At 47.2% G+C, this 25,748-nt stretch overlaps 2 protein-coding genes across 4 annotated transcripts; one reads left to right on the top strand and one right to left on the bottom strand.

Moving 5' to 3' along the window:
* Positions 1–103: 103 nt before the first annotated feature.
* On the bottom strand, positions 104–4,524 carry NDUFB10 (NADH:ubiquinone oxidoreductase subunit B10). The gene is made up of 4 exons (XM_070760936.1): positions 4,304–4,524; positions 2,571–2,709; positions 915–1,054; positions 104–367 (listed from the first exon to the last, which is right to left on the bottom strand). Exons 1-4 carry the CDS (start codon positions 4,449–4,451, stop codon positions 261–263), a joined length of 534 nt encoding a protein of 177 aa, XP_070617037.1. The 5' UTR covers positions 4,452–4,524; the 3' UTR covers positions 104–260.
* On the top strand, positions 4,240–24,806 carry RPL3L (ribosomal protein L3 like). Of its 3 annotated transcripts, none has more exons than XM_070760931.1 (11): positions 4,240–4,552; positions 5,977–6,094; positions 8,687–8,879; positions 11,972–12,140; positions 13,904–14,039; positions 15,958–16,144; positions 18,340–18,500; positions 18,812–18,913; positions 20,470–20,565; positions 21,779–21,898; positions 24,411–24,806. In XM_070760931.1, the coding sequence occupies exons 3-11, from the start codon at positions 8,840–8,842 to the stop codon at positions 24,465–24,467; spliced, it is 1,068 nt and encodes a 355-aa protein (XP_070617032.1). In that variant the 5' UTR covers positions 4,240–4,552; positions 5,977–6,094; positions 8,687–8,839; the 3' UTR covers positions 24,468–24,806. The 3 variants fall into 3 exon arrangements, with proteins under 3 accessions (XP_070617032.1, XP_070617033.1, XP_070617031.1); XM_070760932.1 differs by lacking the exon at positions 4,240–4,552 and adding an exon at positions 4,690–4,751; XM_070760930.1 differs by lacking the exon at positions 4,240–4,552 and having other exon boundaries at positions 5,048–6,094.
* Positions 24,807–25,748: the final 942 nt, after the last annotated feature.

Raw genomic sequence — 25,748 nt, 5'->3', positions numbered from 1 at the left:
CAGTGATTTCCTCCCAGATTTTGTCTCCGCTGAAAACTGGAATGGCTCCAGTTCCAGAGCCACTGTCGTCTTTGCACTTGCGCCATTAACAAACAAGACAGAATTCTGCTAACGTCTTTATTTACACCAAGAACATCAAGGAATTGATAAAAGATTATATACTTATTCATTTTCCAGCTGAGTTGCACTTCGGCCTCATCTGCCACAGAACTGCACCAGGGCTGATTTCCCACCAGAAACGCATCTCATTCCTTTCCTAGCTATGCCTTTGCCTCTGCCTCTGCTTGGGCTTTCCTTTCTGCAATCATCCGATGCTTCTGCTTCATTAAACACCTGCGAGCAGTTCCAAAACCACCAAGCTCATCATCTAAGATTAAAAAAAAAAATAGGTTACACTATAATCTGCCAAAAGGATTACTGTGCAGTGGCACTGCCAGCAATGAACTCCCTTGAAAGCCAGAGTTGTCCCTGACAACTCCTGACTCGCTGGGATTGAATGCCAATTTAAAAGGCTGCTTTTTATTGCTCCAAATGTAAAACAACTTGAAAAGAAAGCAGGCTCATTGCAGAATAGGGTACATGGGGGGACATTTTTGATTGTTTTTTCTTCATTAAAAACAATATTCCATGAAGTAAACTTAATTGAATTTCACAGCAAGTTGAACCCAAGAAAAAACTAAATTTTAAAAACATTCATGCATGGAAAAATAAAAGTCAAAAGTTCCAAGTCTTCTCCATAAAGAAGCCAGGAACAGTAACTCTTACGAAGCGCGAAGTAAAATAAACCAAAGATCGTTAAGACTCCCAATGCCTTTGACATATGTAAATGGGATCCTTACACCCAAAGGTTTTGAGAACCCCTGGCCCAGAATATGGAATCTGTTTCTTAATGTAAAAAAAAGGGGTGGACTTACATCGGTCCCTATAAGCTTTAGATACATCTTTAAATAGCTTTCGGTCCTTTGCACAATTTTCAGCCGCGTTCACGCCTTCCCGGACTTGGCAAGCACCTGCCCTCTCCCGTACGATTTTCACAATTTCCTGGTCAACATGCCTATGAAAAGCAGAAAGACATTTTGGAGAATGCTGGGTCACACGTATTTGTTCCTCCGGTTAGCCCTGCAACCTCAGCGCCCAGAATCTGTTTAGGCTCAGCCCCCACCCCCTCACTGAATAGAGGGCTCTTTTAATGGACCGGACAAGGGCTGTGCTCAGGTTTGAACCCGTAAGGCAGTGTTTCCCAACCTTTTTTGAGCCACGGCACATTATTCACATTTACAAAACCCTGGGACACATTGAGGGGGGGGGGTTTTAAAAAAAGTTTGGACAAAAAAATATCTCCCTTTCGCTCTATTTCTCTCCCTCTTTCTCTTCCTTCCTCTTTCCCTCTCTCTCCATCCCTCTTTGTTTCTCCATTCCTCTCTTTTTTGCTCTTTCTCCCTCCTTCCCTCCCTCTATGTCTTTCCCTCACCCTCCTTCTCTCTCTCTTGCTGTCTTTCTCCCCCCCCTCTCTCTTTTTTGCTTTCTCTCTCTCTCTACCCCCTCTTGGTTATCTCTTTCTCTTTTTTGCTTTCTCTTCCCCCCCCTCTTTCTCTCTCTCATACACCACGCTGCAGTAGCGGCATTGGGCAGTAGCTATGGGGCGGCGGCAGGGTGGTCAGCTGTGAGGCGGAGCTCCAGAACGGAGGCACCGACGCGGCGGCTGGACATGTTGCTAGACGCCAGCCACGCAATGCCAGCATGTATGGCGTACAACAACATGTCCAGCCGCTGCCGTCGGTACCTCTGTCCTGGAGTTCTGGCTTGCAGCCGACCACCCTGCTGCCGCCCAGCGGCTACTGCACACTGGTTGGGAAACACTGCCGTAAGGAATCCAGCCCAAAGCCAGCCCAGACTTATTATGATTCCTCCTTCAAACGATTATTTAAAAGTACTGAAGATTAGGCCGAGAGAGTAGCATTTTATTTTCATAGCTTTTCTTTACGAAAAGAACCACTTCTCGCTGTCCTGTACACACCTTTCAGACTGCAAAGATGAGCTTTCTGCTCTTTTCCTTAATTCCTTAGAGAGCCGGGGTGGTGCAGCAGGTAGAGTGCTGTACTGCAGGCCACTGAAGCTGACTGTAGATCTGTAGGTCAGCGGTTCAAATCTCATCACCGGCTCAAGGTTGACTCAGCCTTCCATCCTTATGAGGTGGGTAAAATGAGGACCCGGATTGTGGGGGCAATAGGCTGGCTCTGTACAAACGTGCTATTGCTAACATGTAAGCTGCCCTGAGTCTAAGGAGAAGGGCAGCATAAAAATTGAATAAATAAATAAATTTGTTTCACCACAGTAATTTAAATCCAGGGAAAAGCCTGACCCTGGGCCATTTTAGAAGCCGTCTCCTGGAATGCCTGGGGCCCTACTTCCATTTCCAAACTTGCCATCTTTCTAACTGCTGCCTGTGTTGGTAGTTACCTGACCGGCTACAAATACCTCAAGTAACTACTTAAGCACCTGAGCCTGCCCTTAACAGTGGCCTGCATAAGAGATCCCTTGGGAGGTACTCGGACAAGATACAGACATACCAATCTCGTTTCCACTGCTGCTCAGCCTCGTAGATGCACAGATAGTCATCCTCCATGCACTCTGTAATGTCTGGCACACGGCGGTACTCCCGGTGGTAGTAATAGATCTTTTTGTCGGAGCGCAGGCGTTCTATAAATTCTGTGAAGAGAAGAAGGGAACTCATTCCAGAGAGGAGCCAGCAAGGCCCTTTGGGGCAGCCGGGTGGAGGCGGAAGGGAGCGCCAGGCCCTTAAGACAGCTTGCCTTTTTTTGGGGTGGTGGGACACAATCGGTATTAAAACTCCTCACCAGAAGAGAAAAACGAAGGAAGTAGTGTGGGAGGGGGAAGGGGGGGAAGAGAAATAAGCACTAAAAGCATTGGCTGCCGATTGGTTTCCGGACTCAATTCAAAATGTTGGTTATGACCTATAAAGCCCTACATGGCATCAGACCAGATTTTTATTGATTGATTGATTGGATTTGTATGCCGCCCTTCTCCGTGGACTCGGGATTACCTGCGGGACTGATGTCTGCCACATGAATCCCAGCGTCTGGTCAGGTCTCACAGAGTCAGCCCTCCCGTCAAGTCCCACCAATAATAATAATAATAATAATAATTTATTGGATTTGTATGCTGCCCCTCTCCGTAGACAATGTCGCTTGGCCTAGAGCAGGGGTCTCAAACTCGTGGCCCTTGGGACAATAGCTTGTGGCCCCCACCTCAATATCAAAGTTTAATGTTAGTGCAGCCCGAGTTTGATACGAATGGCACTTTTCAGCGGTGCTGAATGTGGTTTCTTCAGTTTTCTATATCTGCCGTATTATTATTATATTATTATTATCATCATAATTTTATTTATTTATTACTAATTTATTTATTTCTTATGAATTTGTTAATTTATTTTTATTTTTTAACACAAAATAAGATGATAAAATAAAGACATTTGGTAACATTGGAATGTTTTTGTAAGAGCTTTTCTTGTGGAAAACCTGATGCGGCCCAGCCTCACCCAGACTCTACCTCCAGCAGCCCCGGGGTAAATTGAGTTTGAGACCCCTGGCCTAGAGGAAGAGCCTTCTCTGTGAGGGCCCCGGCCCTCTGGAATCAGCTCCCCCGCCCCGCCCACCTAGATTCGCACTGCCACCACCTCTTCCTCTTCCATAAAAGTTTGAAGACCTATCTTAGACCCTGGCCGTTTGGCCGATGAGTGTAGTATGTTTTGCCGTGGGAATGAATTATTTTAAATCATATTTTAAAAGTATTTTAATTCTATTAATTGGATTTTTAAGATATGTATATGGTATATTGTTTTAACATGTGTGAGCCGCCTCACAACTCGCAGAGGAGCGGCATAAACAACTAAATTAATAAGAGAAAGAGCAAAAGGTGGAAGACAAGGAAGAGGGAGAGAAACGACAGGAGCCGCGCCTCAGAGCCAAGCACGGAAGCGACTCGGGGGGGGAGGGGGGTCGAAGGGTACGCTGCTCCCCATCGGAGTCTCCGAGGCGACACCAGCGAGCGGAAGGACCCGCATTCGCCTGCCGCCGTTCCTGTCCGACGGAGCCTCAGCCGGTCAGGCAACTGGACTTCGGCTCCCAGAATCCTCAGCGATAGTCCAGCAAGCGGCGAAATTGTGGGAGCCGAAGTCCACACGGCTGAAAGAAGCCCCGCCTTTCAACCGCTGCCGCTGAGGATGACGGGAGTTGTAGTCGCGAAAGCGCCTCCCCGCCTCCCGGGAGCTCTTCCCCCTCACCTTTGTACAAGGTGACCGGCCTTTCTACCGTGTAGTAGAACACATTCTCGAAGAAGAGCGTCACACCGAAAGACGGCACCAGCGGCTCGGGCTTCGGAACATCGATCGGGGGCAGGTTGTACGCTGCCCGCTCCGCGTCCTTCGACATTGCCGCAGCCTTCGGAGCGCCCGGCCAAACAAAATGGCGGCGGGAGATAAGTGCGCATGCGGATGCTAGCGGGAACGCTTTCGCTTTCCGCCGGCCAATCGGTAGGGAGGCGTTTCTTCGCCTGCGCGCCGAGTGGGCGTTCCTTTAAGCCTTTAATTTTGAGGCCGACGCGACTAGCCCAGCAGTGGGCGTCAGAGCTCCCATCCGCAGGGTCGGCCTCTGAGGGCCGCTCGTCCGCAGGGAGGGGCCGGGGAAGAGCCAAAATTGGCCCCGCCGCCCCGGAAAGGAGCCTCTCAGCAGGCGAGCCTCCCTCTGGAAGGGGACGGAGCGCGTGCGCGGAGACCCCCGCTGCGACCCCGCCCTGCCGGTGGAGAGCGGCCGTCCGAGGCTCCGAGATGGTCCCGCCCGCCAGCAGGGGGCGCCCTTTGGCCGCAGCCCACATTCTTCTCTGAGGAACCCAGGCAGCCCCCTGCCCCCCCCCCCCGCGAAGCATAAGTGCACCTTTGTGCCTACCGTTCCTGCTCTAGTCTGTTTTTATCTTTTCTATCTCTACTTTATACTTATATTATGTTAAACATACTACAATACAATACTATATTTGTATGGCAAATTTTAAAAAAATAAAGCTCCCCTCAGTTGCAGAATCAACATACAGCTTCCTTTACCTTCAGTGCAGCTCAGTATTTTATTTATTTGTTTGTTTTGTACGTATTGGTGGTATACAATGATATGACAATGTTTATATATGTGATACTAGTGAGAAAGAAACATTAGACCAGGGGACGGAAGGCACGCTGGTGCACTTATGCAGGCCCCTTACTGACCTCTGAGGAATTGGGAGAGGTCAACAGTCTGAGGGTAAAGTTTTGGGGGTCAGGTGATGATACTACAGAGTCAGGTAGTGAGTTCCAGGGATCAACTACTCGGTTACTAACTCCTGCAATCGAATTTGGAGCGGTTTCCTTTCAGTTTGTATCCGCTGTGTGCTCTAGTGTTGTTGTGGTTGAAGCTGAAGTAGTCGTTGACAGGAAGGACATTGTAATGTAGAATATGATTTTACAGGCTATGCTTAGGTTGTGTTGAAGGCGACGTAGTTCTAAGCTTACTAAACCTGGGATTGTAAGTCTGGTTGCGTATGGCAGTGTTTCCCAACCTTGGGAAGTTGAAGTCCAAATATCTTCAAGTTGCCAAGGTTGGGAAACACTGACGTAGGGTGTTCTGTTGCGAGTGGAAGGCTCTTCTAGTAAAGTATCTTTGGATGTTTTCTAGTGTATTTATATCTGAAATGCGGTGCGGGTTCCAGACAGATGAGCTGCTTTCAAGGATTGAATACGTATACATCATTCTTCATAATTGGCTTTCCATGCCATGTCAGCCAGCCTGGGGGGTGGCTGGTTCCTTGGGTAACTCCAGGAACCAAAGGTTGACGGCTGCGGCGTGGTTTTGGATGACGGGCGTTGAATTGGGGAGCCAGCTGACTCCCTCCCAGCTATTCAATCTGTTGAATGTGTTTTTTTCCTTCCAGAGCAAATCAAACTACGGAAAATGCCTCCCGACAGGTTCCTGGCAAAGACTTCAACGTTTCCACTTGTCGAAAGAAGAAAAACCTGGTTGATGCTTTTTTGATAAGACAAAGTCTGAAGGTAGGGTAGGGCAGGGGGGGGATCTGCCGTATTTGTCAGGCGTGACCTTTCCTCTCCCTCCCAGTGTGCTCAGACCCCCACCAGCCCTCCCGAGGGTGAAATGGATAGGGCACCAGAGTGAAGCCAGCTGCTAAATTTATGTCTTGGGGGGAGAGAAACATCTTTGGCATGAGGCAAGCCAGGCACTTGCTGGGAGCCTCTTTCTCTCTCGACAGGGCAGCCTCGGCGGAAGACGTCGGATCATGGTACTGGCGAGCGATGGGCCCTGGCTTTGGGGGGGGGGCATAGGGGTAGGGGGTGGGGGTGGGGGGCAGCTGGGGTCTGAAAGGAAGGGCTCTCAGGAGGCTTTCCAGGAAAGCCCTTCTGCCCCTCAGAAGGCTTTGCCAGGGCCCCCCCGCCTCCCTCCTGGTCCGATTTCAGGGTCCTCCTGATTGTCTCCCTTCCCCAATTGGGTCCTTTCCATTTTTGCTACAACAGGCAGCCTTGCCCAACTCAGGATGATGAGGGCAGGGTGTAAGTTTAAGTTAGATACAGACTGGTCAGAATTAAAACTGGGAACAAATTCTTTCTTTCTTTCTTTCTTTCTTTCTTTCTCTCTCTCTCTCTCTCTCTCTCTCTCTCTCTCTCTCTCTCTCTCTTCCTTCCTTTCTATCTATTTGATTTGATTTGATTTTCATGCCGCCCTTCTCCTTAGATTCAGGGCGGCTTACAACATGTGAGCAATACCACTTTTTAACAGAGCCAGCATATTGCCTGGAATAAGAAGCCCTGAAATTCAGAAGTGCAGCTGGCGTCTAAGGCAGCCGCACAAGCCACCCATTGACAGGCTGCATCACTATAGAAACTGGCCCATGGCTTCTGCGTCCAGCCCAGCAGCCACAGGGAGAGCTGTCGTGAAGACTGACTCGGGGTTCTTGGTCAAAAGGATTTCAAGGGAATGTTGCTCAACAGCACCGAAGGAACGTGGCTGGGTCAAAGCTACTGAGCCCCAATTAAACCCCTGTTTCAATCCTAAGCGGGGCATCCCAAATGACAGTCTCAAAATGAGTGAGCAGTGTGGTCGGGCAGTAGGAAAAGCAAGTAGGATGCTTGGCTGCATAGCTAGAGGTATAACAAGCAGGAAGAGGGAGATTGTGATCCCCTTACATAGAGCGCTGGTGAGATCACATTCGGAATACTGTGTTCAGTTCTGGAGACCTCACCTACAAAAAGATATTGACAAAATTGAACGGGTCCAAAGACGGGCTACAAGAATGGTGGAAGGTCTTAAGCATAAAACGTATCAGGAAAGACTTAATGAGCTCAATCTGTATAGTCTGGAGGAGAGAAGGAAAAGGGGGATATGATCGAAACATTTAAATATGTTAAAAGGTTAAATAAGGTTCAGGAGGGAAGTGTTTTTAATAGGAAAGTGAACCCAAGAACAAGGGGACACAATCTGAAGTTAGTTGGGGGAAAGATCAAAAGCAACGTGAGAAAATATTTTACTGAAAGAGTAGTAGATCCTTGGAACAAACTTCCAGCAAACGTGATTGGTAAATCCACAGTAACTGAATTTAAACATGCCTGGGATAAACATATATCCATTGTAAGATAAAATACAGGAAATAGTATAAGGGCGGACTAGATGGACCATAAGATCTTTTTCTGCCGTCAGTCTTCTATGTTTCTATGACACTTAGGTTTGATGCAGGGAGCAGAGTGAGAGTGACGTCATTGAGTTTGTATTGTCAAACAAAATAAAAAAGAATGAGATGTATAGATAGAGACCATGTGAAAATTGTGTGCAGCAAACTGCCTATCTCTAATGGGCCTCTCATGCTTACAGGATCTCACCCAATTATGACCCTTAGGTTATCAGTTCCCAACCTGGCCTGCACTCCCCAAGGATTCATAGAGAAAAGAGTAGAGTAGAGTAGAATAGAATAGAATGTTGCAATCAGTAACGAATACATAATAAAACTTAATACCATAAACTGAATACATATATGAAAGAAAATATAAAATAAATTGGTCACATCGCTATGCATTTTACATATGTAATTATACTATATTGAAAATAACAAAATCACAGGTATCCAAAAGTACAAATTGTAAACGGAACTGGCTGGGGCACGCAGCGAGTTTGTTTAAGTGTGGGGGTATCAACTTCAAATGCGTAGGAATTAAAAAGAGATTACTACATGTGGCTTATGGTCTCAGCAGCCCATCTGTCCTTTTATCTCCCTTCTGGGACCTCTATAGAGCCAGACAGAACGCCTTCTTATATTTGGAGATTATAGTTCATCTTAAATATCTGGTGGGTCTAGAGAGGGCAAAAGAATTGGCTGGGACTCTATCCTTAGAAAGAAATGCCTGGTCTAGTTGAATATTGTCACCCTTAGTCTGTTGCCTCAAACTTCGTATTGCACATTTTATGCTTGAATCTGCTAAGCTGAGTTAGGGAGAATCCAGGGTTTTTTAAAAATGCCATTCTGCTCCAGATGTGTTGGGACTTTTACTTCCTGCCTTCTCTGACCAGGTGTTCATGATCTTTGCGAGATCACCATAGTAACCAGCCGCTCTTCCCCCCAACTCCCCTCACTTTTCCAGTCTCATCGGAAGTTTTCGGCTCCCAGGCATGGCCACCTGGGCTTCCTCCCTCATAAGAGGAGCCGCCGACATCGAGGGAAAGTGAAGAGTTGGCCCAAGGACGACCCCAGCAAACCGGTCCATCTGACCGCCTTCCTGGGCTACAAAGCTGGCATGACTCACATCCTGCGGGAACTTCACAGAACGGGACTAAGTACGTGCCACATTTGCTTAACTCTGTTCCTGTTTGAGGACTGTTTCTATATCCTAATGTTTCTATTAGGAAATTTCATGGACCTCGGCAACTGGAAGGGGCCACCGAGCCCATGCAAATTAGAGCGTGCCTGACCAGTAGGCCCACGATCAGACTTCTGCCTGGATTCATCCAGAAAAGGGCAGGCCACCGTTTCCTTAGGTGCTGGTTTCTTTGCCAAACTCCTCGTTCTTGTAAGAGTTTGTTTTCAAATTTAGTCTGTTGTTCCTCCTCCTCCTCAAGGTTATTTCACTCCTGGTTACATCCACATACTTAGGGAAGCGGTTTGCTTCTTGTTCTCTTTAGTCTTTTTGTCTAGGTATCACCCAGATTTTCTGACACTCTCCTAATCAAATACAGGGATACCTCGTCTTACGTACCCTTCTTCATATGAACTTTTTGTGATACGAACCCGGTGTTTAAGATTTTTTTGCCTCTTTTTCCAAACTATTTTCACCTTACGAACCCGAGCCGCCGCCATTGGGATGCCCTGCCCCTGGACTTCCGTTGCCAGCTGAAGCGCTGGGATTTCCCCTTGCCTCCCCTCGCTGGGAATCCCCATCTCTGGACTTCCATTGTCAGCCGAAGTGCCCGTTCTTGCATTGCTGGGATTTCCCTGAGGCTCCCCTCGCTGGGATTCCCTTCATTTTTGTCGGAGCTGCTTTGAATCCCAGCGAGGGGGAGGCTCAGGGAAATCCCAGCAATGCAAGAACGGGTACTTCGGCTGGCAACGGAAGTCTGGAGGCAGGGATTCCCAGCGGCGCAAGGCAAAAGGGGTGACTTTTGGGATGGGGTTGCACGCATTATTTGCTTTTACATTAATTTGTTCATGTTGTTTTACCATTGTTGTTAGCCGCCCCGAGTCTGCGGAGGGGGGCGGCATTCAAATCCAATAAATAATTTATTTATTTATTTATTTATTTTATTTTATTTTATTTTATTTTATTTTATTTATTTATTTACTTACTTACTTACTTACTTACTTACTTACTTACTTACTTACTTACTTACTTACTTACTTTACTTACTTACTTACTTACTTACTTACTTACTTACTTACTTACTTACTTACTTACTTACTTACTTATTGGATTTGTATGCCGCCCCTCTCCGGAGACTAGGGGCGGCTAACAGCAACAATAAAGCAGTGTACAATAGTAGTCTGATGTTAGAAACAATTAAAAACCCATTAATATAAAAAACCAAACATACATACATACATACCATGCATAGAATTGTAAAGGCCTAGGGGGAAGAGGGTCTCAATTCCCCCCATGCCTGACGGCAGAGGTGGGTTTTAAGCAGCTTACGAAAGGCAAGGAGGGTGGGGGCAATTCTAATCTTTGGGGGGAGTTGGTTCCAGAGGGCCGGGGCCGCCACAGAGAAGGCTCTTCCCCTGGGTCCCGCCAAGCGACATTCTTTAGTTGACGGGACCCGGAGAAGATCCACTCTGTGGGACCTAACTGGTCGCTGGGATTCGTGCATTAATAATAATAATAATTAATTCCTATGGGGAAAATTGCTTCATCTTACAAACATTTCTACTTACGAACCTGGTCACGGAACGAATTAAGTTAGTAAGATGAGGTATGACTGTACAGTCTTTGCCTAGGTTATTGCCCACGTCCCACAAAGTGGCAGGATCTTGGCTTATTTGAAATCTCCAGGAACTTGGAAAGTGTTACCATGTTCCATCCTTACTTTCAGCCACCTTGTAAGGTCCCAAGAACCGGGAACAACCTCTGGAGCTGCTTCTGAGCAGTTTCTTGCATTGCTCTTCACTTACAGACAGAATCTTGCCAGAATAAAGCAACTATTTGCATCACTATGGATGTACTTTGGAAATCATTGGGGAGGGCCATTTTTTAAAACTCTCTTTCTCCTGATCAAACTTTCCATGCTCTGTTGCCTCTTTGGAATATAGACCCTCCCTTGGGGAAATCCAGATTGCCTTCTACCACAGGTCTCTTCTCAAGGCCAAATGTACCCAGTTCTTTGGTCTCTCTCTTCCTCATTTCTTCCTCTTCCACTTTCAATCTTTCCTAGAATATTGTGCTCAGACCAGGGCAGAGTATGTATGTATGTATTCATTCATTTTGTCCAATACACAATGAGGGTTTTAGTGGGTATATATCTATATACACATAGTAAAATACATGATGAAGGTTATAGAGGAGATACTCAGAGTAAAATATATCTAAGAAATAATAGAAAAGAATATATAGTAATAGAACATATCAATGAAAGAATAGAAGAAGAGATATAGGAATAGAAGAAAGGTATAGGAGATATAGGAGAGCAATAGGACAGGGGACGGAAGGCACTCTAGTGCACTTGTACTCGCCCCTTACTGACCTCTTAGGAATCTGTATAGGTCAACCGTAGATAATCTAAGGGTAAAGTGTTGGGGGTTTGGGGATGACACTATGGAGTCCGGTAATGAGTTCCACGCTTCGACAACTCGGTTACTGAAGTCATATTTTTTACAGTCAAGTTTGGATCGGTTAATATTCAGTTTAAATCTGTTGTGTGCTCTTGTGTTGTTGTGGTTGAAGCTGTAGTATTCAAAGTAAGGTCTGACTAAGAACAGAATAGAATTATCTGATACTTGTGGGGAATGGAAACACTCAAGGTAGACATTTCTATTGGACTTAGTGTGGGGAATTTTGGGGTGGGGGGTAGAAAAACTACCCACTCCCAAAGTGTTGGGACTACCACCCACGTCCAGAGGGTTCATGGTTGGAGAATGCTGGTATAGAAAGAGGCCCTCACCAAGGGATATCAAATCGGAAATGCACTGAGCTACATAAATACTGTGCTTATTTGTGGTTGTTTTTTGTTAATTGAACAAACTTCAAGTGGCTAGTTTTTTGCAATAATTTAGCCATTACCCATGGCTTATATTTTATGATATGGTAAGCTTCATATGTTCCCTCCCAAAGAACTATAAATCATGATTTGTCAAAGAAACTACCTTATGGCTTAGTTGGGTATGGCAGCCTCCCCATGGAGCCTTCCTGGATCCTCCGTCTTTTTCCTCCCTTAATCTCCAGAAATCTCAAAGCGAGAGGAAGTGGAGGCTGTCACCATCATCGAAACTCCGCCATTGGTGATCGTTGGGCTAGTGGGCTATATCGAGACGCCAAGGGGGCTGAGAAATTTCAAGACCATCTTTGCAGAACATATAAGCGATGAATGCCGAAGACGCTTCTACAAGAACTGGTGAGGAGGGGGTCAGCGTGAGTGAGCAAGGATGAAGCCTTACTTTGACTCATGGATGTGCTTTGGAAATGCTTTGTGGGCTAAAAGTGTAATTATGAATACACATCCAATGTTTTGGAACAGTAAATAGCTGCTCAGAGTCAATTTTGGAGTGAGCAGCATATAAATGCAATCAATCAATCAATCAATAAACATTTGGAATGTTTTCCTGCAGGGTTGGAGGCATTTTCCTCTAGCCTTTGGTATGGCCCTTTTGTCATCCCAAGAGTGGCTACCAATCGCAATTTTTACTGTGATGGAGGAAGGAACAGTAATTTTCTTAAGTATATTCAGCACGATTAAAATAAAACTGAATTCTCATACAATGTGAGACTTCACTAAAATGGATTGTTGTTTAGCTGCTTTGGGAAAAGAGCCCTGACTTGTAAACCTCCAGTCAACGAAGCAGTGGAAGTGATGTGCCGGTGCCTGGAGGCTGTTGGGGCCTGGATGGGTGTCAACAAACTCAAACTCAACCCAGACAAGACAGAGTGGCTGTGGGTCTTGCCTCCCAAGGACAATTCCATCTGTCCGTCTATTACCTTGGGGGGAGAATCATTGACCCCCTCAGAGAGGGTTCGCAACTTGGGCGTCCTCCTCGATCCACAGCTCACATTAGAGAAACATCTTTCAGCTGTGGCGAGGGGGGCGTTTGCCCAGGTTCGCCTGGTGCACCAGTTGCGACCCTATTTGGACCGTGAGTCACTGCTCACAGTCACTCATGCCCTCATCACCTCGAGGCTCGACTACTGTAACGCTCTCTTCATGGGGCTACCTTTGAAAAGTGTTCGGAAACTTCAGATCGTGCAGAATGCAGCTGCGAGAGCAATCATGGGCTTTTCCAAATATGCTCATGTTACCCCAACACTCCGCAGTCTGCATTGGTTGCCGATCAATTTCCGGTCACAATTCAAAGTGTTGGTTATGACCTATAAAGCCCTTCATGGCACTGGACCAGATTATTTCCGGGACCGCCTTCTGCTGCACGAATCCCAGCGACCAGTTAGGTCCCACAGAGTGGGTCTTCTCCGGGTCCGGTCAACTAAACAATGCCGCTTGGCGGGACCCAGGGGAAGAACCTTCTCTGTGGTGGTCCTGGCCCTCTGGAACCAACTCCCCCCAGAGATTTGAATTGCCCCCACCCTCCTTGCCTTTCGTAAGCTACTTAAAACCCACCTCTGCCGCCAGGCATGGGGGAACTGAGATACTCTTTCCCCCATGGCCGTTACAATTTTATGCATGGTATGTCTGTATGTCTGTTTGGTTTTTATTATAATGGGTTTTTAATTGTTTTTAGTATTGGATTATTATTATATGCTGTCTTATTATTGTTGTTAGACGCCCCGAGTCTTCGAAGAGGGGCGGCATACAAATCCAATAAATGAATAAATGAATGAATCAATCAATCAATCAATCAGAATATCAGTTCAATATTTTCATAAACCAGTCTCAGAATTATGGGGGTTACCTGAAATGTAACATCTGGAGGCTTTGATAGGATTTGCCCTCCTGGGAGGTGATCCAACCAGTCATCTGAAGAGTCTAAAGGTCAGCCCCACTGTCCATGGGTTGGTTAACCCCCACTGGAGCAAGGGGCATCTCAAGCCACGGAGGCTGGTGGTGGATATCAGGATAGGCTCTGCACTGTTTTCTTGCCAAAGCCCAGTTAGAAAAAACTCCTGTTGTCCTTGGATCTGATTTCCCGCCCTGTCTATTCTTTTCAGGCACAAGAGCAAAAAGAAGGCATTCACCAAGTACTGCAAGAAATGGCAAGATGAGGCTGGGAAGAAGCAGCTGGAGAAGGACTTTGTGTCCATGAAGAAGTACTGCAAGGTCATCCGTGCCATTGTGCACACCCAGGTAAACATTTCCCACAGTTCTCTGGAGCACTCAGGTGAACACATCTATCTAGAAGGACTGTCTGGCCCAGTGGCTAGTCAAACTCGCTCATCAGTTGTTACTGGTTGCTTCTGCTTGATCGGACAAAGTCTTCATTGCCAGATGTTGTCTGCTGTGCAACATGGGTTTCATCTTCAGAATCTGAATACTGTATGTTTGTTTGTTTGTTTGTTTGTTTATTTATCAGCAGGCAGATAGCAAGTGTACGTATAAACCTAGACCTAAACAAGGGAAGTAAGTACAGATAAATGTAAGGCAGTAGGAGAGGGATGGTAGGAATGGGGTGAGGTCCATGGCAGGCAGCTTAAGGTTGAAGCTGTGAGGGTTTGAGGATGTAACAGTGGAGTTGGGTAGAGCATTACAGGCATTGACCACTCTGTTGGTGAAGTCGTATTTTCGGCAATTGAGTTTGGAGCAGTTTACCTTGAGTTTGTATCAATTGTTTGCCCGTGTATTATTGTGGTTGAAGCTGAAGAAATTGTTGACAGGTAAGACAAGGTAGTAGACGATTTTGTGTATTATGCTTAGATCAGACTGCAGGTGGTGCAGTTCCAGATGGTCCAAGCCCAGAATTTCAAGCCTGGTGACATAAGGTATTCTATTGTGAGTAAAGCAGTAGAGTACTCTTCTTGTGAAATACCTCAATCGTGTTAATGCCCAATATACAGTGTGGATTACAGGCAACTGAGCTGTATTCAAGAATTGGTCTGGCAAAAGTTTTGTATGCCCTAATTAGCAATACAATTACGGGAGAAGAAGCTTTGCAAGATTAGGTTAAGAACTCTTAATGCCTTTTTGGCAATGCTATTACAGTGAACTTCGGGGCTTAGATTGTTTGAGATGAGTACTCCTAGGTCCTTGACAGAGTGAGGGTCATCTACAAGATTGTTTCTGCCCAACTTGGTGTCCTGATGGTGTTCTGTCTGTGGGATGAATGCCTGACCGGTCGATTAGGAACCCCAGGAATTCTACTTTTTTGACTCCTGTTTTGCACTTGTCCTGCTTCACTTTGAGTCCCCTTTGTTGGCATCATCCCAGCACCTCACTCAGCCTGCTCATGAGTCCCCCAAGATGAGGACATCATCAAAATAAGGAACCACTCCTGGGATGCTGTTGAGTAAACATTCCATCATGCTCCGGGGCCACGCTTATTCCAAACTGCAGGCAGTTGCATTTGAATGCTCCCCTGTGTGTGACAATAGTCAGGCCTCTGCAGTGGCTGTGGCTACCGGTAGCTGCTGGTACGCTTGTGCCGGATCCAGTTTGGCAAATATTTTTCCGTTCCCTCAGGAGTGCAGTAGGTATTGCACTCTAGGCAATGGATAAGCATTTTGTGGAGTGTCTTATCAATAATGCATTTATAGTCAGCGCACACACGTATTGATCCATCTGACTATAGGGGTCTCCCCCATGGCATGGTCAGCTGGCTCTAGGACCCCTTGGGCAATGAACTTTGGGCCAGAGTGCCCAAGTGACTCTTCGGGGCTTTGTAATTATTATTTATTAGATTTGTATGCCTTTAGGCTTTACTCTAATGGGGGCGACACTGGTATCTAGGTTAAATGAAATGGGTTTGCCTAGGCTCCCTTTGAAAACGTCTTGGAAATAGGTCAGCAGTTTGTCCAGTTCACCCCTCTTTGTTTGGTGTAAGACAGCAATGCCGATGCCTAGAGATTTGAGCCATTCCATGCCAAGTAGAGTTGACCAGCTTCCCTAAATGACAGTCAGAGATAGCTTGCCTCTGAATTCTTTGACATCTCTACCCTTCCCAAGACTCCCAAGTTTTGGAGAGACTAACCTTTGTGGCCAGTTAAGTGTTGAACACGAACCTTTGCTGCCTCTGTTGCCCGGTGCAATTGTTGAGCTTTTTTGGTTGCAGATGAAGCTCCTGCCAATGCGGCAGAAGAAAGCACATGTTATGGAGATCCAGCTCAACGGGGGCTCTGTGGCAGAGAAAGTGGACTGGGCTCGGGAGAAGCTGGAGAAGCAGATGCCTGTGCACAGTGTCTTCAGCCAGAATGAGATGATCGACGTCATTGGAGTCACCAAAGGGCATGGGATGAAAGGTAGGAGGGGCCAGACCCAAAGGCTGATTGATAGGGAGAGGTAGGACTACAAATTGTACTCCGGATGGATGACTCTGGAAACCCTTCGAGGTATGGGGAGAAGTGGCCTTTCCTTTATTTCTGATCAGAAATGTCCACCCCGTCCCTGGGGCCTGATAGGTTCCCTCCTCAGCCTCACTTCAAATTCTTTTTAAGGACCGGAGGGAGAATTCTGGTAGTTGAAACCACACATCTTCAACCTGCCAAAGTTGAGAAACATTGCTTTAAAGTTTGGCTTGAAGCATCCATGTTTTCTGCTGGAATAATATTTTAGAAGGGAGTCAGGAGATGGCTAAACCCCACAGGAGGCAATGACCCCTTTCACGAGTGGTTGCACCCTATGTTGTGTTGGGAGAGGGGGTCAGCTTGCCATTAAGAGCCAGTTGGTAGAGACCATTTTGGGGAAAGGGGAGGACAAACCAGTTTGTGGCAGCTGGCAGGGCTGTTGGCATAGACAAAAGGGTGGGGGGTATAAAGTAAACAGGAAATAAAAACCAGGACAGCCATTTTGTGAGAGTGCCTACAATACGCTTCCATAATTCGGGTATGATTTGTTCTTTTTCAGTCCCTTTTCTTCCCTAATAAAGGGATGCCAATCCTCAATCCAAAAAAGGCCAGGAAAGAGGGATGGCTGGCGTTACAGAGAGGTTCTTTATTATTGTAGGGTAGACATGGAATCTTGGATGCTGACTGCACCTTATCCCAAACAAAAAGGAGGGATTTTGGATTTCTCAGTTGCCTTTTCTAAAACTCTTCTTTGAATGCGTCATTCATTTCCTCACCATCTGAAGGCTAGATTGCTTTGTCCTTCTAGATATTGCAGCAATCCTTGGTTTACAAACATTCAATTAGTCACATAGTTACCATGGCAATGCCGAAAGTGACAACACCCAGTGGCAGAATCCCTACTGTCACACAATCAAAATCCAGATACAGTGGTACCTTGTGATACGAACCCCTCGTGATACGAACCTGGGGTTCAGAAATTTTTTGCCTCTTCTTACGAACTTTTTTCGGCTTATGAACCCACCGCAGACTGCAAAATGGCGCTCCGCCGGGCGCCGCCGCCTGGCTGTCACCTTTTAAAACAGCCGGGGGGCTTATCGGCGTTCTCCCGAACCCGAACCTGCGGGTTCGGCGTTCAGGAGCACGTTTAGAAGCCCCCCAGCTGTTTCAGAAGGTGACAGCTGGGCGGCGGCGCTTCTCGGCAGCCTCCCGAACCCGAAAAGTTTGGGTTTGGGTTTGGGTTCAGGAGAACACCGAGAAACCCCCTGGCTGTTTTAAAAGGTGACAGCCAGGCGGCGGCGCCCAGCGGAGCGCCACTTTGCGATTTTTTTTCTTTTTGCACGCATTAATCGCTTTACAAACTTTTCGCCTTACGAACCTATTTCCGGAACCAATTAAGTTCGTAAGACGAGGTATTACTGTACTTGGCAACTGCTATTATGACGGCTGCATCAACTGTCCCAACTAGTGCACCCAAAAGAAGTAAACATTCCCCCAAAGTGAAACTTTATTAGATGTGCCATCTTGGTCCTGGAGAATCAGAACCAGCCCTGGCTTTCCCGTGTGAATGTTTGCCCAGTTAAACAGTAGATTCCCTTCCTCCCTCCCCCTGAGGGATCACATTGTCCAATTACGAGACGACGTCTTTGTGTTATGGCAACAGTCCCCCTCCTTCTCAAGCACCCGCAGTCGGGGCCTTGATGGTGTCCAGGCTCTTAGGGCCCAGCCTCATCCCACCCTCCTCTCCCCTGGGTCCATTGGCCAAGGCTTGAAGGAAGCCGAGGGGTCCAGTCTGCCCCATCCAGGGCTTCTGTGATTGACAGTTACGACTTACCCAGGTGAGTCTGCGGGGGAAGCCCACAGGGGGAAGCCGGATCCACTTAGCCACCATGTAACTCACTTAGCGACTGTGTTGATTTGTTTAATGGCCGGCAGCAAAAAAGGGTCACGGAATTGTAGAAGCTCACTTAGCCACCACACTTAATGGTGGAAGTTCCCCTCCCAATTACAGCATGGTAGCTATAACTCAAACACCAGTGGCCCCACCGGCGTAGCTCCTGGGGAAGGCGGGCAGTCCAGTTTCCCCTCCCCGCCTTAGACGCTTAGGGGATCGTCGGCCGGCCCCTGACCTCACGGCTGCCTCTCTGCAGGGGTGACGAGTCGCTGGCACACCAAGAAGCTCCCCAGGAAGACTCACAAGGGCCTGCGGAAGGTGGCCTGCATCGGAGCCTGGCATCCTGCCCGGGTGGGCTACTCGATTGCCCGGGCTGGCCAGAAGGGCTACCATCACCGCACAGAACTCAACAAGAAGGTAGGATTCCCCGCCCCCTCATTGGATAGCCTCCAACTGGCAGAACAGAAGCTGCAACTTCCTGGTCCCTCTTTCCTCCTCCTCCTCACCCGCCAGCTGTTTGATATCCATGCCTGGTGGCTGTGATGCTCTTTGCCTTAGCAGGTGATGTGGCCCGTGAGAGCAGCATTGAGGGCCAGGAATCAGGTGTGCAAAAGAAGGCAGGGCTCAGGCATCCTTGGGGAAGGCCACATCATGGCCAGCTTTCATCCTCCTGTTTGTTGGATAACTTGGAAAATCACTTTGGCCAAATATTTTTTTTCCCCCTTCAGGTTTATCGCATCGGCCGTGGGATCCATGTAGAAGATGGCAAAGTGATCAGAAACAATGCATCCACCAATTATGACCCAACAGAGAAAACCATCACCCCACTGGTAAGGAAGCCAGAAGGAAGGCTAATTCTTCTGGAGAGTAATTATCTTTTGGATGTCTCGTCACAAATCCTTCTTTTCATGGACCATCTTAAAAAGGCGAAAATCTTTGCTTTAAAGCAATGTCTTGTCTTCAGAATCCATTTCTCTCCCCCCCAAAATTCATTCTAATACTGTTCTGGGAACAGCGGGAGAACTTTTGGAAGTCCTGACCCACATTTCAGGAGGTGCACAGGTGAGAGCGCCGAGTAGGTGCATGTTGCAGTATATCAAGCTATGTTAGGATAGGATTTTTATTAATCTGGAATTCTAGCATGGTGCAGGGCTTCCCTATCTTGGCTGACTTGAGGTTGTTTTTAATAGGAAAGTGAACACAAGAACAAGGGGACACAATCTGAGGTTAGTTGGGGGAAAGATCAAAAGCAACATGAGAAAATATTATTTTACTGAAAGAGTAGTAGATCCTTGGAACAAACTTCCAGCAGACGTGGTAGATAAATCCACAGGAACTGAATTTAAACATGCCTGGGATAAACATGTATCCATCCTAAGATAAAATACAGGAAATAGTATAAGGGCAGACTAGATGGACCATGAGGTCTTTTTCTGCCGTCAGACTTCTATGAAGAGGGCAGAGATGGAAAAGCCCCTTCTGGGCTGGAGACAACACTAGCATGTGGTGGATCCTGGGGAGGAGAGCTGTCAGGGTTGGAGGGGTTAGCTGGATCAGAGGACTCAGGATGGTCTACCAGCAAAGGGTCAAAAAAGGTCAAAATGAGGGTCAGGACTACACTGTTGAAGACCACCACCCCCTTTTTTTTTTTACTTATGCCATGCATGCATCACATGTTAAAAGGGGGCAAGGCATCAACTGCAGGATTGTAGCTGAACACTTTGATTTTTTAAATCTACCCAGCAGACACATACCCTGGGCCTGTAGACATTTCCTGCTATCTTCTACTTTTTTAAAAAAAATCAATTTTATCTTAAGTTTAAAAATCCACACGGAATGCTATAATTGTAGCACAGAGGTTACAAGGCAGCCTAGCAGGCTGACTCTGCCCACAGCCAGGAGTTTGATGCAGACTGGCTCCAGCCTTCCAGGATTGGTTAAATGAGGACCCAGATTGTTGGGGGCAACAATCTGTAAAAAACTCTTTGGAGCAGGTTATGAGTTTTAAAGGCAGTTGCTACTGCTAGGAAGCCGCCTGCTGCTTCTGGAATTTTCTGCACATTAAGTACCATAATGCTTTAGGATCCCATTTGCGCCCATCGACGTGATCATAAAATGACTGCAACTGGAAAATGGGAATAAGCTGGCGGGGCACGACAAGCCTTATCAAAGGGGTTCCACTCGTGGCTTTGGCGTGTTTACCACGGTGTGCGCTGGTGACCTTTCTTTGTGGCAGCTGTGTCTTTTGAATCCCGCGAGATGCTTCCCAGGTGTCAAGAGATGCCTTCTGGGGTACGGGGTGGGGGCGCTGTCTCTATCCGGGGTCCTCAAGGCATAAATGCCTCCCTCATCCCCCCAATGTCCCCTCGGCCTTTCTGTCTTCCAGGGTGGATTCCCTCAGTACGGAGAAGTCAACAACGACTTTATTATGCTGAAGGGCTGCGTGCTGGGCACCAGGAAGCGGGTGCTGACCCTGAGGAAGGTGAGGCCCTGGGAAGGACGGTGGATGCGCCCAGGGAGGAAGGACAAGCCGGCTCTTGGGTGGGAGGGCTGCTTTGTGGGGGTTGGTCGATCCGGAGTGGCCTGCTCTGCAGAGGGCGAGGCTGGGGGGCGGGGGGGCAACCTGAGCAAACTGAGGGCTTCAGCCGCATCGGGAGGGCAGCAAACCGGGAGGACATCCGAGAACAGCTCAGCAGGGCCGTTGCTTGCATGATGGAGAGGTCTTGTGCAGGGATCACCCCACAAGGGGACAGGGAAGGCAGTAGAAGCCCCTCAGGAATGGCCTTGGTTCCTCAGAAGAAACACGGGAGGCGTTTTATTCATCATCATCTAAGTCAAATATCTAGGCCAGAGGTCTTCAAACTTGGCAACTTTAAGACTCGTGGACTTCAACTCCCAGAATTCTCCAGCCAGCTATGCTGACTGGAGAATTCTGGGAATTGAAGTCCACCACAAGTCCTAAAGTTGCCAAGTTTGGGGTCCCCTGATCTAGGCCCTCCAGACTGTACCTAGTTTTGGGTTCAATTTTCCCTATGAAAGACTTTTGCAATCTTTGCAACCTAATGATTGTGCATTAGTTAGAATACGTTCTGAACTATGGCGAAAATGGCATGAATGGATCTGCAATAAAAACTAAGTATATCAATATAGAGTATAAGTGTACTTTTAACAGATTTAAATATTATAGGATTTATTAACTTACCGAAATGTATATGGTTTGCTTAAGATACAGAGATGTGATTTGTCATTTTAATATGCAAAATGAAACTGTATTGGGCCTGTAATAATTATATGAATTATCCCTTTTTTAACAATAAAAGTTTAACTAATTTTTATTTTAAAAAGAATACATTCTGAGCACTAAATTCCAGTGAGGGCCATGGGGATTTCCCCATAGATTTCTAGCTACTCTCCACTATGAGCTCCAGCTTCCAGATCATGTGCATTTATATCGAGGTCAAGGCAGCAGAGATGGGGGTCCCCCTTCCCTTCATGGCCACACAACATAGCCGTGTGTGGAGAAAACGGCCCCGCTGACCTTCCAGGGCTGAGGGGGCAGCTGCCTGCCCGGTGCAATGCCAGTCTGTCGACCTCTGCCCTGTTTCCTGGGTCCTCCCCAGTTCTGGGGCTCTGGGCTGCCTCTCTCTCCTCTGGGCCCCTGCCGTGGTGACCCTTTCCTCCTGCCTCCCCTCCAGTCCCTTCTGGTCCACACCAGTCGGAAAGCTCTGGAGGCCGTGGAGCTGAAGTTCATCGACACCACCTCCAAGTTTGGCCACGGCTGCTTCCAGACCGCCCAGGAGAAGCGGGCCTTCATGGTGAGTGTGTGCTGGGGAATAGCCCCCCCCAAAGCCGGTGGGAGGGGGATTCTCTACAGGAAACCAGGGTTTGTTTTGGTCATCCTAGATTGGGAGAGTTCTGTGGGAAGTATTCCGCTGGTGCATTCGCAAATTAGCCTCAGGATTCGATCCAAACTGGTTATTTCCTTTAGCAGCTAAAAACCGGCCTTTTCGTTAAGAAAGGAAGCAGTGAGGTTCAGAGTGAGATTATTCTGGTATCCAATGCCATTTTTCTGTTTATTTTCATTATACAGTAGTACCTCTAGATACGAGCTGCTCCACATGCGAGTATTCCAAGTTACGAGCCGAGACACGAGCAAAATTTCTGTTCGACACCCGAGCTCAAATTCAGGATACGAGCCGAGCTTCCACTAGGTGGCGCAAGAATCTCCTTGCTTCCAGTTATCTCGGCGCGAAAAACAAAGTCTAAAGGCATTCGTTCGAGATGCGAGTTGATCGACTTACGAGCTCGGGTCTGGAACGAATTAAACTCGTATGTCGAGGTACCACTGTATATGGTAGTAAAGCTTGAATCATCCCTCTATTTGCAGTTTTTATTCTAAGGACACCTGGGAAACCTATTTCCATTCACAAATTGTTCCTAATGAGGTTCAGTTCTAACAATTATGTTTTTAAATCAAGATTCTAAAGGCTTAAGAAATATTCTCATCTATTTCTTTCCTTTGTTGCTCAACAATGACACAGAAGCCCTTCCTTAGGCCTCATCTACATCCTCCTTGTCTAAGACACCCTCCCTTTGCTGCCAAAAGAGAACCTCCCTCTTGACCCCAGCAGAATTGGATCAAACCTCAAACACTTTAACCTTAAACTGTCCACAGCCGGCCTCTCCCCATTCCCACCAGGTCTGTAAGGGTCGTGCATAAGCGCACCATCGTCCCTGCCCTTCTGTCTATTGTTCCAATTTACCTGTACCTGCTTTGCTTTTTTAAAATGTTCATACCAATCCCTGCTATCTTGTACTTGTTTTGACAAATAAATAAAATAAAATAAAAAAGTGCCCCACCAAGAAAGCTTTTCGGTCAGGAAGTCTAACTTAGCCCTATGCCAGCCCGAGTTTCGGGGTGGGGGGCACCTGAGGTCAGGAGGCACAGCCACAATCGGCCTCTGCCAGGCAGGCCCCCCCTGCCCACAGTGGTCATCTATCAGCCTTGGGAGAAAACCTTCGGCCGAGCCAAGTTTGCATTTTCCTGGGGATTACTTTTTTGTCACATGGAAGGCAGAAGAGAATTGCATGTAAAAATACATTAAATTTTGCAAGCTGGGATTCTTCCCACATGGCAATTAGACACGGCAGGTGTGGGGCAATACGGGGGGGGCAACCTAATCCCGCTCTGTCTTCAGGCCTGGCCTTTGCTTCCTTTCCTGCCCTCTGGGGACGGGCGGCTCCTCTCCCAGGCCGCCAAGTCACTAAGGTTTCTATAGAACCGGTCCAAACGGAAGGAACCAACCTCTAGTGTAGAAGGTAGAAACATAGACGACTGACGGCAGAAAAAGACCTCATGGTCCATCTAGTCTGCCCTTATACTATTTCCTGTATTTTATCTTACAATGGATCTATGTTTATCCCAGGCATGTTTAAATTCAGTTACTGTGGATTTACCAACCATCTCTGCTGGAAGTTTGTTCCAAGGATCTACTACTCTTTCAGTGAAATAATATTTTCTCACATTGCTTTTGATCTTTCCCCCAACTAACTTCAGATTGTGTCCTCTTGTTCTTGTGTTCACTTTCCTATTAAAAACACTTCCCTCCTGGACCTTATTTAACCCTTTAACCTATATAAATGTTTCGATCATGTCCCCCCTTTCCCTTCTGTCCTCCAGACCAGTGATTTTCAACCTTTTTTGAGTTGCGGCACATTTTTTACATATACAAATTCATGGGGCACATTGAGCGGGGTGGAGTGGGGGGGCTTAAAAAAGTTTGGACAAAATTTTTTTCTCTCTCTCTCTCTCTCTTCCTCCCTTTCACTCTATTTCTATCCCTCTTTCTCTCTCTTCCTTCCTTCCTCTCTCTCTCCATCCCTCTTCCTTTCTCTCTTCCTTCCTTCCTCTCTTTTTTGCTCTTTCTATCTCTCCCTCCTTCCCTGCCTATCTTTCTCTCTCTCTCTTTCTTTCTTTCTCTCTCTTTCTCTCTTGCTTTCTCTCTCTCTCTCTTGCTTTCTCTCTCTCTATCTTTCTCTCTTGCTGAGCTTCGCGGCACACCTGACCATGTCTCGCGGCACACTAGTGTGCCACGGCACACTGGTTGAAAAACACTGCTCCAGACTATACATTTTGAGTTCATTAAGTCTTTCCTGATAGTTTTATGCTTAAGACCTTCCACCATTCTTGTAGCCCATCTTTGGACCCGTTCAATTTTAGGTAGGCAGGCCTTTCCACAGAAGTCCATCAGGAGCCCCTGACCTGCAGTTTTGCCCATTTCATTGTAGCAGGCATTGACAACCCCCCCCCCTCTGCTTTGGTTTCAGGGCCCCCAGAAGAAACATATGCTGAAAGGGAAGCCGGGGACTCCAGAGGAATTGTGAAGGCCTTTCTCTGAAGGAGATTCTTCTATGAATTGTTCGTGTCTGGGGCTAGATCACATACGAGTGCAAACACAGTCTCTGTTCTTGAAATGGGATAGTTTTCGTCAGCCTGAAGAAAAAAGACCACTGCGTCGAAAGAGAAAACCCAATGTTTATAATAAGGCTTATATGGGGAGGATAAAAAAAAATCAAGATGGCACTTGTGATGTACCACGATTGGAGTGGTTGTCATCTTGACTTTTTTGACCATTCCTTCCATGGACATTTCTGGACAATCCGGGCGTTTGCTTATATTTTTGTGCTTTTGGCTGGTGCTGATTAAAAAAATGGTCATAATTATGCAAGATTGATTTTTTTTCCTTTCGCTTTCTGAAATCTCTCAGGACTTTGTTGCAACACTGATCACTTATGTGAGCATACAGTATATCTGGCCAAATGAGCAGATGTTTGCTCACAACTTTAAAGAGAAAATTCCAGTACAGTGATCCCTCGATTATCGTGAGGGTTCCGTTCCAAGACCCCTTGCGATAATCGATTTTTCGCGATGTAGGGTTGCGGAAGTAAAAACACCATCTGCGCATGCGCGCCCTTTTTTTTCATGGCCGCGCATACGCAGATGGTGGAGGTGGGGAGCGACGAAAGTGCGGAAGCCGACAGATTGCTTTGAATGTCGGCTGCCCCCGCCCCCCCCAGCACCCGCTCGCCCGCTGTTCGCAGCACGCACGCCCTTCGCCTGCCCTTCGCCCGGCCACCCGCCGTTCGCTCGCTGCTCACCCGGGTTCGGGGGGGGGGTGCTGGGAAGCCCCCCCAGGCCGGTTGCGACCTTTTAAAACAGCCGCGCCGCTTCCCAGCTGAGTCCTGAAGCCAAACGCGGAAGTTCGCCTTTCGCGTTTGGCTTCAGGACTCAGCTGGGAAACGGCGTGGCTGTTTTAAAAGGTCGCAGCCGGCCTGGGGGGCTTCCCAGCACCCCCCGAACCCAGGTTGGGGGTTCGGGGGGGGTGCTGGGAAGCCCCCCAGGCTGGCTGCGACCTTTTAAAACAGCCGCGCCGCTTCCCAGCTGACTCCTGAAGCCAAACGCGGAAGTGGCTTTTTTTTAATTAATATTTTTTTTAAAATCGCGATATAGCGTTTCGCGAAGATCGAGATCGCGAAAATCGAGGGATCGCTGTAATTAGATCAATCACTTTCCATGGAAGTAATTTTTCCCCATTACAGTACAAATACTTGATTGAATTGGTTCCTTCTTCACCTATGAAAACCTTTTAAAATAATAAAGAATAA

The sequence above is a fragment of the Erythrolamprus reginae genome, chromosome 9 (assembly GCF_031021105.1).
Source record: "Erythrolamprus reginae isolate rEryReg1 chromosome 9, rEryReg1.hap1, whole genome shotgun sequence".
NCBI lineage: Eukaryota > Metazoa > Chordata > Lepidosauria > Squamata > Dipsadidae > Erythrolamprus > Erythrolamprus reginae.
This window is presented reverse-complemented; position numbering and strand designations above follow the sequence as displayed.